The 13,577-nt window shown below is 37.4% G+C and overlaps 2 protein-coding genes across 8 annotated transcripts in view; one reads left to right on the top strand and one right to left on the bottom strand.

The window, feature by feature from the left end:
• LOC106783831 (FH1/FH2 domain-containing protein 3) overlaps nt 1–11,949 on the top strand; it is a 48,183-nt gene extending 36,234 nt beyond the window's left edge. For 4 of the 6 annotated variants that reach the window (XM_014742748.1, XM_014742739.1, XM_014742756.1 and 1 more), the window contains 13 exons: nt 17–279; nt 480–611; nt 702–1,044; nt 1,144–1,793; nt 3,750–3,910; nt 4,277–4,459; nt 5,037–5,156; nt 5,465–5,599; nt 5,870–6,012; nt 6,458–6,725; nt 6,811–6,934; nt 7,587–7,754; nt 10,630–11,949. In XM_014742748.1, coding sequence (XP_014598234.1) covers nt 17–279; nt 480–611; nt 702–1,044; nt 1,144–1,793; nt 3,750–3,910; nt 4,277–4,459; nt 5,037–5,156; nt 5,465–5,599; nt 5,870–6,012; nt 6,458–6,725; nt 6,811–6,934; nt 7,587–7,754; nt 10,630–10,703 — 2,764 coding nt within the window. In that variant the 3' untranslated portion in view covers nt 10,704–11,949. Of the gene's footprint in view, nt 1–16; nt 280–479; nt 612–701; nt 1,045–1,143; nt 1,794–3,749; nt 3,911–4,276; nt 4,460–5,036; nt 5,157–5,464; nt 5,600–5,869; nt 6,013–6,457; nt 6,726–6,810; nt 6,935–7,586; nt 7,755–8,921; nt 9,004–10,629 lie in introns of all 6 variants that reach the window. The other 2 variants (XM_014742777.1, XM_014742770.1) reach the window with 2 other exon arrangements.
• A 148-nt stretch (nt 11,950–12,097) lies between these two features.
• The window catches only part of LOC106783863 (FK506-binding protein 2), a 28,961-nt gene continuing 27,481 nt past the window's right edge, over nt 12,098–13,577 (bottom strand). For both annotated transcript variants that reach the window (XM_014742791.1, XM_014742799.1), the window contains exon 4: nt 12,098–13,558. In XM_014742791.1, coding sequence (XP_014598277.1) covers nt 13,370–13,558 — 189 coding nt within the window. In that variant the 3' untranslated portion in view covers nt 12,098–13,369. The remainder of the gene's footprint in view (nt 13,559–13,577) is intronic.

Below are 13,577 nucleotides of genomic sequence, written 5' to 3'. Positions count from 1 at the left end.
TGACTGAATTTCGCAGGAAAACCCTACGCAACCGGAAGTCTCTCGTGGATTCTCACGAGCGTCGAAAGTCCCGCAGGCACTCGACTGGCACGTCGCCGCTTTCGATGTCCTTGAACGCTCGTTTAAGTCCACGCTCGAACCATTCTTTGGGACTTAGCTCCCTGAACAACACTTTGAATTCGAGTCTGCCCGATGACGATGACGAGTCGAGTAGCTCTCAAAGTTCTCAAGGACATCTCGGGGAAGTTCAACTCAATGGCAGTTATAAGGAGAACAAAGGTGACCTAGCTGATTAACTAACTATCTCGATCGCAAAAGATTTCGAATTTCTTCTTCGTTATTATCGAATCGTTTAAGATAATTGAAAGAAATCGGACGAGAATAGGAATCTCTACGCCTACCAGAAACGATTCATGCATTATACGTCATGCATTAGACGAGAGAGATTAGGGAGGAAAATGATATGTCGCGTGTTCCAGTCGACGTTGGCGTAACACCAGCTTTGAGACGTAGAAGAGAACGAGCGGAGAGGCAAAGGAGTTTTATCAGGGAGCAACAAGAGGCTACCGCGAATATGAGAGCTTCCGTTGACCATTCGGACGACCAGGAGAGTGAGTAGTACACAAAATATTGCAAACATTTCCTTTCTTATTCCGTCTTTGGACAAACCTATTACAAACGTATAATATATCGAATTGAAGGTTCCTTCTCGTCTAATGGTTTGCGATATCACCCGAATGGCACGTCGTACGAAAGGAAAACCGATTCCCCGTCTAACAAACTCTCCCGAACGAACAGCAGGAAGGATTTAACACCGCTAATGAACGCCGCGAACAAGCTCGACTCGGAGGAGAAAAAGCCTTGGTACGGTAAGAGTCCCGATGAGGGTGTCGAGTGCGATGAGGGTAATAACACCGATGACGACGAGAATCGTCGAGTGGTTTTACAATTGAAACGAGAAGGTACCGTCAAAGATCTTACGCAGAAATTAACGGCACAGAATCTCATACCGACGAGCAGTCCCGTCGATGAAAAGGTTTCGAGGTAAGAGACGACTTAAAAGCGTTAATTATTAATTACGCAAGATAAAGATGAATCTTCGAGTTTTATCGTTCGTTCGCGCGTTCGTTTGCGCTCTTTCAGGATAGGAGATATGAGCGGCTTGATCTCGAAAGCTAAAGAGGGATTGGCCAAATCAAAGTCCAAGGCCGACGTATTGAAATCGCCGACAGGCGAGAATTTGCTCAAGGTACAGGAAGTTAAGAAATCGGAGAATGAGTTGCACTGGGAGGAACTCGTGAAAAAGTTGAAAAGACCGTTGGCTCTGTGCGACCTTGACTTTACGGATCTAAATTCGGAGGATGAAATCGACGTTTTGGGACCGGTAAACGTGACGAACGGCGTTCCTCCGCCTCCACCACCGATGGTACCAGCTCCACCTCCTTCGATGTTGCCCCCGAGTTCCAGTGCCAAACCACCACCACCTTTACCTCATCTTCCACCGCCCCTTTTTTCGCCTCTCAATCTGAAATCCACCATGAGATCATCGATGAACAACGACCCGAGCAATCCTTTGAGAAGTCCACCTTTAAACTCTCCGGCTTCGACCTTGACCATAAAAAAGAGCAAAAAGACTGTGAAGCTGTTCTGGAAAGAGGTCAGGGACGATCCCATCATCCTCTCGAGATTGGACAAGAACAAAATGATTTGGGACGAGCTCTCGCCAGTGCCTATTGATACGCAGAAACTCGAACACCTCTTCGAGAGCAGAGCCAAGGATCTTATCACCAAGGTAAGAGCACCTACTTACAAAATTTCAAATAATAATTGATCCACTCATTCGATCGGACAAACAATTTGTCGCATTCTAAGCAAACTTCTCCGACGACTTTTATTATATTTTTCTATTAAGAAATAAGGACGATCCATTATCTTTTTTTTCCTTCTCTTTCTTTCTTTTTCTTTGCTTTAACGAATCTCTCCTCTTTGCCTCGAATTATTTCGTTCATTCAGGACAAAAAAAACATATCGAAATGCTAAACTATCGTTAATTAGCTTTGTGGTATTCTAATGAAAATCTACTACGGAATTGCGCTGACACGTGACAAATTATAAGTGTAATTGTCTAAAGACCGAATTTAACGTCGTCGTTTTACATGGTGTTGCAAATTCGCGAAAATAATTGCATTATATTTGTTTTCTTTTTTCTCATTATATCTTTATCTTTTTCTTTTTTCCTTTTCGCTTTTCGTCTGCATTATTTCTTTTTTCTATCTCTGAACGTATACGCACGCTCGGAAGCTCGGTAATAATTAACACAATACAGAGAGTCTGATGAGAATTTAGTAAAAATAGTGGAAATAAAGAGAAAACACGAAAGGGGAAGCAGATGATGGTGTGAATAAAAAAGAATCAGTGTCGTTTTTTTCTTTTTTTTTTGAAATTGTTTAAATAGATATTTTTGAGATAATCGTTATTACCTTTCTTCTCTTCTTATAATAGTTAAATAGTAAATTGTCGAAAGTGAAAAGAAAAGAAAATTGAATGCTTCTCATCCGGACCACGTTTATACGATATATAGGTGTATATGTTTTCTTTGTGAGCGTAAGTACACACGTATAAAAGGGAACTAAGTTGGAACGTTCGAGTTAAAGAAATTTGAAGCGTAAATACGTTAAACGGTCTCATTCCTTTGGAAGATTAACCGGTTTGCGAAGCACACACAAATACGTGTGTACGATCCGTTCTGCCACGTAAAATGTCGAAAATGCACTTAACGTCGCTCAGTACATACATTTGGTACGATAAGAGAAGTCTCGAGATCTCTTGAAGAAAATAGTACCAGTTTTAGCTGTAACGAGATCGCGTGACGATAATAATCACGTACGATAATTATGACGGATGGTGGTTGGGTGGTGACGGTTTACCGCAAAATGACTAATCTCTTCTTGTATTCTTTGCAATATTGTTGGTGCTCGCACGAAAAATGAACAAAATGGCATGCTGGAATTTGACAGGAGGTGAGTCTCTTCATTTCTTAACTTTTCTAAAGTGTGGCTTTTCTAACCAAACGATTTTATTTTCTTTTCCCCCTCCTTCCTCCAATCTTTTTTTTTCTTCTATATTATTTCCAAGCGTTTTATGTGCATTTACATTTTCTATATTCGTATCCTGCATTCACGCGAGATCAATCTCCTTCACGAATTTAACTATTTAAGGTAACAATGTAAGACTTGGCACGTTTTATTTTACATCATTCTTTCGTTTTTCTTTTCATTTTATTTTTACTCATCGTCGGATAAAGATTTGCCAGTAATTTCCCTTTTTTTATTTTTTTTTTTAATCCGGTTCTTTCTCGTAATTTAGTGCACTTTGGCTTCATAAAAGAAAAAGGAAAGGAAAAGAAAGATAAAGAATAGAGTAAGAACTTTTATAAAATGCTTCGTAATCTTTTGCTTGAAACGATCATTTCTATTTAAAATTCTTTACTTTTAGTAGAAATTCTTTCTTTCTTTTCTCATTAGAGTACCTATACATCATTCTATATTAAATAGTCCATTATCGACTAATGTCAGCTGCAATGTAATCGTATATTTTTTCTTGGTTTTGATTGTGTAATCATTACTAACTCGTTTCGCGTTACGAGTTCATCGATCGATCGAACTAACAAATTCGAATTACAAGCTGCAATCAAATCGGTCATCGTTTTTCTTTCTAAACAAATGTTTATGTCTTCTGTTTGATCGAATAGAAGCAGCAAGAAATGAACAAGAACAAAGAAATCATCGTACTCGACCACAAAAGATCAAACGCGATCAATATCGGCATGACGAAATTGCCACCACCGAGATCCATCAAAACGGCCATTTTAAAGATGGATGCTACTATTATGAACAGAGAGGGTATCGAGGTAAGATTTCATTTTCTATTTAGGTCGCCCTCTCTATCAATCTGTGACACGTCACCAAACTACCAAATTACCCGAATTACTATTCTCTATTTGAAACTCAATTTATACAAACTCGATTCGATCGATCCACTTTATTCTTGTCCCAAGTTCAATTTCTTTTTGTTCATTTCCATTTTCTGTGAGACAAGTTCAATTAAATTTTGATTTAACGATCGTTCTCCTTATTATTAATTTGTCACGTATCTCAAATTCTAGTTTTTCTGAATTCTTCTTCTGATTTTGTCTAATTTTCAATTTATTCGTTTCTTTCGTTCGTCCCGTTCCCTTGTCCACGTATCTCCCTTTTTGCGGTATTCTACGCGATAGAAACTCTTGACGATGCTACCGACGGAAGAAGAAAGATCGAGGATACAAGAGGCACAGGCTGCGAATCCCGATCTTCCTTTGGGATCGGCAGAACAGTTCCTTCTCACTTTGGCATCGATATCAGAATTGCCAGCGAGATTGAAGCTTTGGGCGTTTAAGTTGGACTTTGAAAATTCTGAGAAGGTGAGTAGACATTTTTTTGTTCACTGATTCAATCTATAATCTGTACGTCAAAGTCGTTTATTATTTATCAAATAGTATAACGTATCAACATTTGTAAAACTATCGAATGTTACGGCAGATTTAACAATTTCATTTGAGGATAGTTATTTGATTCTGTTGACGACAAATACAAGCAGTAGTGGTCTTAGGAAAAGAATCGTTCGGTGAACGTACTCTCCTCCTTATCGACACCTATTTTGTTCATACTTCCGTGAACTTCGTAGAAAGCATTTGTGCGCGTTGAAGCGTCAAATAGTTGACCGACCACGTAATTTTAGTTTTTCTCGCACGCGTGTTCGGATCGATCGTGAGATAGAATCCCTTTCGAATTCTTTTCTTTGCCGATGTCGAACAGCTTATTCGAGTTATGTTTCTCAGTTTAAATTAACATCGATTATTATGTTATTTTAAATGGCAGATATTAAAGAAATGTATTTATATTTGAATACTACGATCAGAAGAAAAAGATGTCAAAGAAAAAGAAAAAGAATAATAAAAAAAAGATGATAATCGCGACCGCGTACCTTTGTGACTTCAGGAAATTGCGGACCCTTTGATGGATCTCAAGCAGGGAATGGAGACGCTGCGAGTGAATAAAACCTTTCGCGGGATTCTGAGCACGCTCCTTTCGATAGGGATATTCCTCAACGGAAACGAGGTGGGTATTAAACTCCGGCCAAATGACATCCGTTTAATTCGTCCGGTAAAAATCATCGAGAGTCGATTCGAATTCCTCTTCCAATAACGGCGTCGATGGCAATCAAACTTTCTTATGCACTTTTTAATAATGACGATAGAGAAAATCCAAGGATTTTCTTTTATCCCTTTTGTTAAACGTTCGATCGATGCAAAAAAAGAAAAAAACAAACAATGTCAAAGGAAATAACTAAAAGTGCATAGATGAGAACGAAAGAGAATACAAAGAATATCTAGTAGAAACCGATGCCTTTTTATTGTCTTTTTCAGGTGAAGGGCTTTCAACTGGAATACCTTGCCAAAGTACCTGAAGTAAAGGACACTGTTCACAAGCACTCGCTACTTCATCACCTCTGCTATATGGTGATGGAAAAGTTTCCGGATTCCACGGACCTCTATTCCGAGGTAAGGAGAGAGGGAGAGAATAGTAAAGTTTGCGTTTGCTTTTGCATGCTCGCGCATGGGGTAATCGAGCGATATTTACACGATACCAAGTTTCCGATAGTTCTTCTTTTCTTAAAAAGCTTTGAATGAACTTATTCGAATTTCGATCGAGTTATTCACAAAAGACAAATTTCTAAAATATTATATATTTGCGCAAAAGAGAAAAAAATAAAATCAGGAGGTCAAAGTGAAAAAGACAACAAAATAGAATTCGTTTGAACAAAATTTCAGATCGGTGCAGTGACACGGGCCTCAAAGATCGACTTCGACGAGTTGGCCTCGAATATCGGCAAACTCGAAAACGAGTGCAAGGCGTCGTGGGATCATTTGAAATTAATCGCCAAACACGATGGCTCGACAATGATGAAAGTCAAGTGAGTAGACCAACTATATACACGTTCATTATTACATTTTGTCCTTTTCAATTTTTTCTTGTCCCTTGCATTCCCTTTCTCTCTTTTTCTTCTTTATCCAGGATTGCTCTTATCTACACTTTTCTCATATATATCTACTAAGGTAGAAGATACCTCTTCCCAAAGTTTTTTCACTTTCGTTTACGAAGCAGCAAGGCGTCGAGTTTATCGGTTGGCTGCACGTGAAAAACACTCGTCCTTGACATCCTTAGTAAAACCGCAATTCACTTTCGGTTCCGTGCTCGCTCGGTTAATCTCTCTCTCTCTCTCTCTCTTGAAACTTCTTTCATAAATTTCTTTTTCGAAATCGAAAATGATTTGCCTGATACATACATAGTTACTTAAGTATCAAAAATAGCGCAGACGATTTCTGATCCTTCCCGTTGCTTCGTTGCGTACATTTCAGGATGTCCGACTTTTTGGCTGACTGCGCGGAAAGGATAATAGTCCTGGGTATCGTACATAGGCGTATCATAAATCGATTTCACAAGTTTATACTTTGGCTTGGTATACCGCTCCATAGAGTACAGGACACCAAACCGAACGAGTTTTGTAGGATAGTATCGGAATTTGCTCTCGAGTATAGAACGACCCGAGAACGGGTGATACAACAGCTCGAGAAAAAAGCCAATCATCGAGAGAGAAATAAGACAAGAGGAAAGATGATCACCGAGGTGAGAATATAAACTAAACGTACACTTTTTCATTTTCCGTTCAATTTTCTTTTACTTTTTTTTTTCTTTTTATTTTTTCCTTCAGGTTGGTAAGTTTAGGACGAAAGAGGATCGAGCGGACGCCGAGCTGAGGCAACTCCTCGGAAGTGACATTTCCGACGTTGAAAGTATTCATGGTACGCTACCCTGGCGAAGGCAAAGAAAGGACGGTAAGCCTCAAACGGTTCTTTATCTTTTTTTCCTTTCGTTTATATTTTAAAACAAAGATATTCAACGACAGCCTATCGAAAATATTTCACTGCCAAAGTACGATGGCGTTTCTTAATATTAACATTTTCTTGACTTACCTATTGCAAGATAACTCGTCGAAAGTTAAAAGAAAACATTTTGATCTTTTTTTAAAAAAAGAATTATTTTATACATAGCTTTACACACCGTTATATAAAAGGAACATACTTTTCACGTTTACGTCTTTGGAGACAAGAAGAAACAGCAAGAATGACTCTTTATTTTCGTAAACCTCTTTAGCTTGGTACCGTCGTTAGAGCAGATAAATGTTGACGTCTTAAAGAGTTAGTTCTCGAGAGAAAAGATTTAAAAATAGCCGCGGTCTTTCGACTTTGTTAACCCGACATCGCGTTTCAATGATTTATTTAGAATTATTTTAACCAATTTTTCAGCTTTAGCTTAGAGTATTATCCCTTTTAACGTAATTACGAAAATATACTTGTTATAATAATGAGTAATAATATTGTTAGTTTTGATGTTACGTTTATTATAATACGTGTACCTAGATTTTAATAATCGCTCTCGGAGAAAAGATAAAGTTTTTGAAGTTGGAAAACATTTGATTGCTCTTAGGACGAACTACGCTGGGACCTTTGCTAAGAGACGAAGGTACTAACGGTAATCTCACCGACGGCGATGACGAGCTTTTAGAATCCCTCGTAAAGACTGCAACGAAGACGCCAGCTACGAGGACAACACCAAGGGAACGTAAAAGGACGAGACACGCCGATCGTAAGTCTTGTAAGTGTGATCCCCGCACCCTGCACCTCCACTCTGTGACATTTTTTTCTATTTTTTTTTTTTTTTTTTTTCTTATCTATCTTCCACGTTTATTTATAATTTTGTTTACGGTTCATTGGGGCAACGGCCCAATAAAACCTAATGAGGAACGATCGATAAACGTGGAAGTGTTCAGGCAAAACTCGAGTGTCAACGGAAAATCGTCGCCCTTTTTGATCTTTCCCTGCGTTTCCATGCACCTTTACGGCACAGTTATTTGATCCTATGTACATCTCTTTCTATCTCTATCTCTCTCTCTCTTATCTTCACTCCTTTCCTTTATCTATATAGTATAATAAAAAAAAACTAACGATATAGAGATGTACCGTTAATATTATTCTTTTATTAAATAACATTGATAATCGTCTATCTCATCGATGAGTCGAAAGTTTTAAATAGAAAAATGATCTAGAAGAGTGCATCTCTATTCGATTTTCACGATGTTTCGCGAACCTATGGCATCGGGAAGAAGAGGAAAAACAATAGCGGGGAGAATGAAGGAGGAGAGTAAGCGATAAGAAGAACGATCCGGAGCGATGTCGTTGCATAATGTATGGGGATTATGGAAAGACTCGGATGCTTTTTCCGGTTGGTACGCGCCGAACGAAAGAGCCTTTCGCGTACCCTTTTTTGTAATCGATCGGTATAAGGATAGTACATCGAACGTAGGGAATAATCCTTCGTTGGGGAGTTTGTACGCGAATCTCGGTGTAATCCGCTCATTGGCCGTAGAGAATCGTTCGTCTTCTCTCTCTCTCTCTCTCTCTTTCTCTTTTTCTCTTTCTCCCCCTCCTTGATATATTTATGAAAAGCTCGTGTACTCTGCAACGTGACTGGGAACCATTCTTTCGCGTTATCGTTAGTGCAAACACGTATTAAATTTTTCTTCTTCATCCTTCGAAAGAGAGAGAGAGAGAGAGAGAGAATCCTTCTCGATATAATAAATTCGAAAAAAATTCTCCTTTCCCCTCGTTTCCCTGCTTTTCGAGATGATCGATGCACTCCTGGTGGAAGAGTTCTTCTCTTAGTTAAAGGGGGTGTGGTGATAATAATTGAATAGTCATTACCGGTGACGGTTGCTAACATTCTGGCCTAGCGTTCTTGCCTTCTTTTTTTTCTGCCCGACAGTGAAGCGATCGCGCACACGAGAGAACAACACCACGCCGGAAGGGTATCAACCCTAAAAGGAATCACCTTTCGCCGCATAAAGGTTCGCCTTTTCTCGCCTTTAAATTTTTCCCCGTTCGTTACTTTCTGTTAATATTTTTTTGTTTTGTTTTGTTTTGTGTTTTTCGTTTCTTGCTTGGCATGCGAATCGATACGTTTTTTATCTGTTATATTTGAATTTATTAACTATACGTAAGTAAACTTCTCTAACTTAATTCTTTTCTTATTCAAAGAAACACGTTCTTTTCGTTTGGCTGATAATTAAAATCTGTAAATCTCTTCGATTTACCGATCGTAAGAGGAGGAGGAGGAAGAGAAGGAGGAGCAAATGATGTCTTCTTTTAGACGATCTTAGAAAACTCGACGTTCCCTCTGCGCTCGTCGATAAAACGACTTTATTACCAGGAACTCTATTTTTCTACCTTGTTATCGGAACAATGGACCTTACGGTTTTATCTCCTTTTGTTAAAACTCGATGGGGAAAATGCGACGGAGGAACGAAAGCGATATAAAAAAAAATAAAAAAGAAAAAAAAATGCCGTGTTACCGGTAGATAAAAAAGAAATCGCAGTTAATTTTAATCGGATAATTTTCAAGTGGATACTCTTTCGTTGCGTCCACTCATACATACATACATACATACATACATATATACTACATATATTATCTTTTACTCGAAATAACTTGGCGAGAACCGAACGAGATTCTATCCACCCATAAATTCTACGGGTATATCTCCTTATTGATTAAGAACGTCAAAGAAAATATTTTTACGCGAGGACAATGGCAAAAAAGGATCCAATAAATTGGATTAATCGTTATAAGAAAAAGGAGAACCAGTCACTCGATAGCCATTCTAGGATTTTTCTCCCTCGCTAAAACCATTCAGGCTTTTACTTTCTTTTCTTATCTTTTTCTTTTTTTTTTTTTTGTCCTATTATTTTTTCCTCGCTCTCTTTGACTATTTCCTTCTCTTTTGATTTCTTTTCCATTGAAAGACGAGGTAGAAGCGAGAATCCTGCCGCGTACTCTCCGTTTCGTCGTATTTAACATTTAAATGAGCCACGAATCGGCTTTTTTCCTTCCTCGCTTTTAACTCTTTTTAGCGAAGATTGCACCTTGGGGATAATGACTGCTTCTGATTAAGATTCGCAAGAAACGAGATATCTTCCGCATCCTACGACGACGATTATCTTTCCCTTTGGTCTATAGAATAAATATCAACTATGAATACTTTGCGGATAATGCGAGCACGTCGGAAACGATTTTTCATTCATTTACCGGACGATTAATTAGCATGTTATTTTTTTTTTAAGCTTCATTGAATGCTGCGAAATAGAAACGAAGCATGGCGATTAGAGTTGTATGGATAATAATCAAATCAAATGAATATATCTGTTAAGAGAAAATATATTGACATGATCTGCACTAATTGAAACAAAATTTGACAACAAAATTAAACAAAATGATAATTATAACGAAACATTTAATTGAATAATACGTTGGAAAAATAGACAAAAATTGTCAACGAAACCAACGAAAAACTGTGGATTATGGCAATACTTTTTCTACTTAACATGAATGTATATATGTACAATGTATATGTATAATTGTGTACGTACGTATAGGTTACGCGTTTTGAAGTATCTTGAAGGGATTTCTTTTTCAGTGCGTAGAACGTTGAAGAACGGTCTCTCGGAAGAGGAAAAGAAACACATCGCTGCCTACATCAAGGGCTATTGACTGTGATATTATCCACCCTTTTCTCTCCCAGCCAACCCCCATGGAAATTTTCTTATTCGAAGGAAGCATGCGTGGCGGGAGAGGGGAAGATCTCTCTGAGCAAACTACTATGCAAATCGTGTTTCTCACGAAGATTCTTGGCGGCTCAAAGCTCGAAAGAAATGGAAAGGAAAAGAAGAAAAAGAACGACGACAACTGGATGACAAGAACGAAACCAGCTCTCTCCTTCACGCAGAGCATAGCTTTCAATTAACTATATCTTTATGATGACACACATACTCTTGCCAAATCTCTCTATCATACCCGTATATCAAACGGTCTTTTAAATCTCTCTCTCTCTATCTCTTTATTTTTCGTTTTTTATAAACTTTTATTCTTCTTTTTTCTTTTTTTTTTGTCTTTTTTTCCCTAGCTTTTTCTTTTCCATTCTTTTCTTATTTTGTGCGGTACGGTTACTTATTTAACGTCGTCGCGTTAGATCGAATCACTTTTTAGGAAATTATTTCCAAACGCGTAACCACCGCACGCACGCGATACATACTTATTTTACGTATGTTGAATTATCAATCTCTGCAGTTTCGAGTGTGAAATTTTACAAACGAAAAGGTCTTTTTTAAAATTGTCTTTTACAATTTATTCGAATGACAACAAAAAAAGAAACGAAAAATGATGGCTCTTAGATCATTTATATACATATTCCCCCGAAAGTGATTTGCTTTTGGTAAAAGAAAGATAGGGTGACGGATATAAACGATATTAATTGATACTTTTACGAAAAATATTCTTCGAATATATATAATATCGTATTTATATTCTTCTGCCATTGGTTATAGCCGTAACAGGGTAAGTTATTCGTGCCTGTGCTAGTTCAACGTTTTTCCAATTTTTTTCTTGTCAGAGCTACGATGTAAATCGCTTATATGGTCGATGGATAAATTTAACGATTAAGAATAAACAAAAAAGCATATAAAAAGGTAAAAAAAATTGAGAGGGGTGATCTCGTGCCTCGTTGCGTGCCTGGTGGAAAAGTAGGAAGAAAGAACCTCTTTTGAAATCGATACGTTTTTTTCGATACGAATTTTACAACGAAGATTTGTAGCGGTGTGATTTATCGGGTGATAGAAATAATTTAATTAATTTAATTGTTAATTACATTATCGTGTCTCGTACGTGTAGGTACGCATTAATTACTGTAACTCTCAACACGTAAACGATTCTCTTCAAATAAAAAGGAAAAAATATTGTATCTCTCTTGTTCATTTTGATTTCCGATTTTATTCACGCGCGAAGGGAATAAGGTAAGTTAACACCTTCCATTTTTCCATGTTCCGTTCATTTTTAGAAACAGCCAAGAGAAAACAAGAGGAATCAGCGCAAGAAGAATAACAACCGTGTATAACAAATTGTGCTCAAGACACACGATTTATTATTATTAACCTTCATCCAACTTTAACAACATACAATATAATGCAATAATATAAAAAACATATTCATTAAAATATAATAATAATAATAGCGACGACGGGGTTTGGCCTCGCAACCTAATGGTCACGTTCGATTATATTCCACATTCTCGAGATATTTGTTACCCTATTTTTTTTTTTTGCGATAAGTGTAATAAGAATTGAATAATGTGCTGTTAACTGTTGAAAATGGATCGAAGAGAACTTTAAAGGAGAAGGTCAGACGATTCCACGAACTATCCACTTTCGATCTTCGCTAACTTTTACAATAAGAAACGATGGAAGCTCCTTTTACGATATAAATCGAGCTACCTCCAAATCTTTTCTATCTACTTGAAATTGATTGGTAAATATTTCAAATTTGTTTGTAAGTACAACGTATATAATATAGAGATATGACGTGTAATAATTGACGAGACGGTACAGTGTTGTTTTTCATTTGTACGCTTATATATTTAATATCCTATATGTTTCGTTCTAATGACTTGATTTTAATTATCAATTTTCAAGTAATTAGAAAAGACGTAACGTAATCGTAACATCTGATAAATGCGATTAAAAAAAAAGTATAATAACTTGTAACGAAGAGAAAAACGTGGATAGTTTGCGGATATCTTTCGACGATAGAGTTACGGTAGTTCATGATTCGATATACCATATACTGTTGCGTTATTACTGTTCCATATAATTAATGCTAAACATTTACGATCGTGTAGAAAAAAGACACTTTCTTTTGATCACTCACAGGCGCGTACATTCACTCACACGCACGCGTACACGCATATATATATATATATATATATATATATATATATTTATTTATTTTATTCATTCACATAAGTATATATGCATATCGTAATGCGATCACTCGAGCAAAAATGTATTCAGACGGTTAGATGATTAAATTCGTCTCAGGCGTCGCGACGTTACGTCGGAGCGAAAAATATTTTTGGGAATTTGAAGAAAATCGAAACAACATCTTTGTTCCGATCGTAAACTTTTTGTCAGCTTTCTCTTTTTGTTGATGATGATTTACACTTTGACTTTCTCGTATACGCGAAGATAAGTCATCATTGAGGAAAAATTCATTCAGGAAGACAGGATGTTGACGTTCGGGAGGAGAGTCGTTGGAAGCTTTAAAATTATCCACGAACGAGCAAGAGACGCGTTGTTGCTCGAGAAATGAAAACAATGAAAAAATCTTCAAAGCTCGTCGTGTTTTGGCCCACTAAATTCTTCGTGTGATATGAAACCGTTCCTATCTTTGTCCTCGTGCTGGAAAATCTCCTCGACGAGTTTGTCGTGATCGGCCAGCATCTTTTTCATTTCTTCGTTGTCACCAGGATTACCTTGTTCCGCTTCGATCATTTGTTTCTTTAGATATTCACTGACCTGTGTATCAATCAATGGA

The sequence above is a fragment of the Polistes canadensis genome, unplaced genomic scaffold (genome assembly GCF_001313835.1).
Source record: "Polistes canadensis isolate GaletaPanama2010 unplaced genomic scaffold, ASM131383v1 scaffold_1, whole genome shotgun sequence".
NCBI classification, from domain to species: domain Eukaryota; kingdom Metazoa; phylum Arthropoda; class Insecta; order Hymenoptera; family Vespidae; genus Polistes; species Polistes canadensis.
Note: the sequence above shows the minus strand (reverse complement) of the source record. Positions and strands in the feature narration are given on the sequence as shown.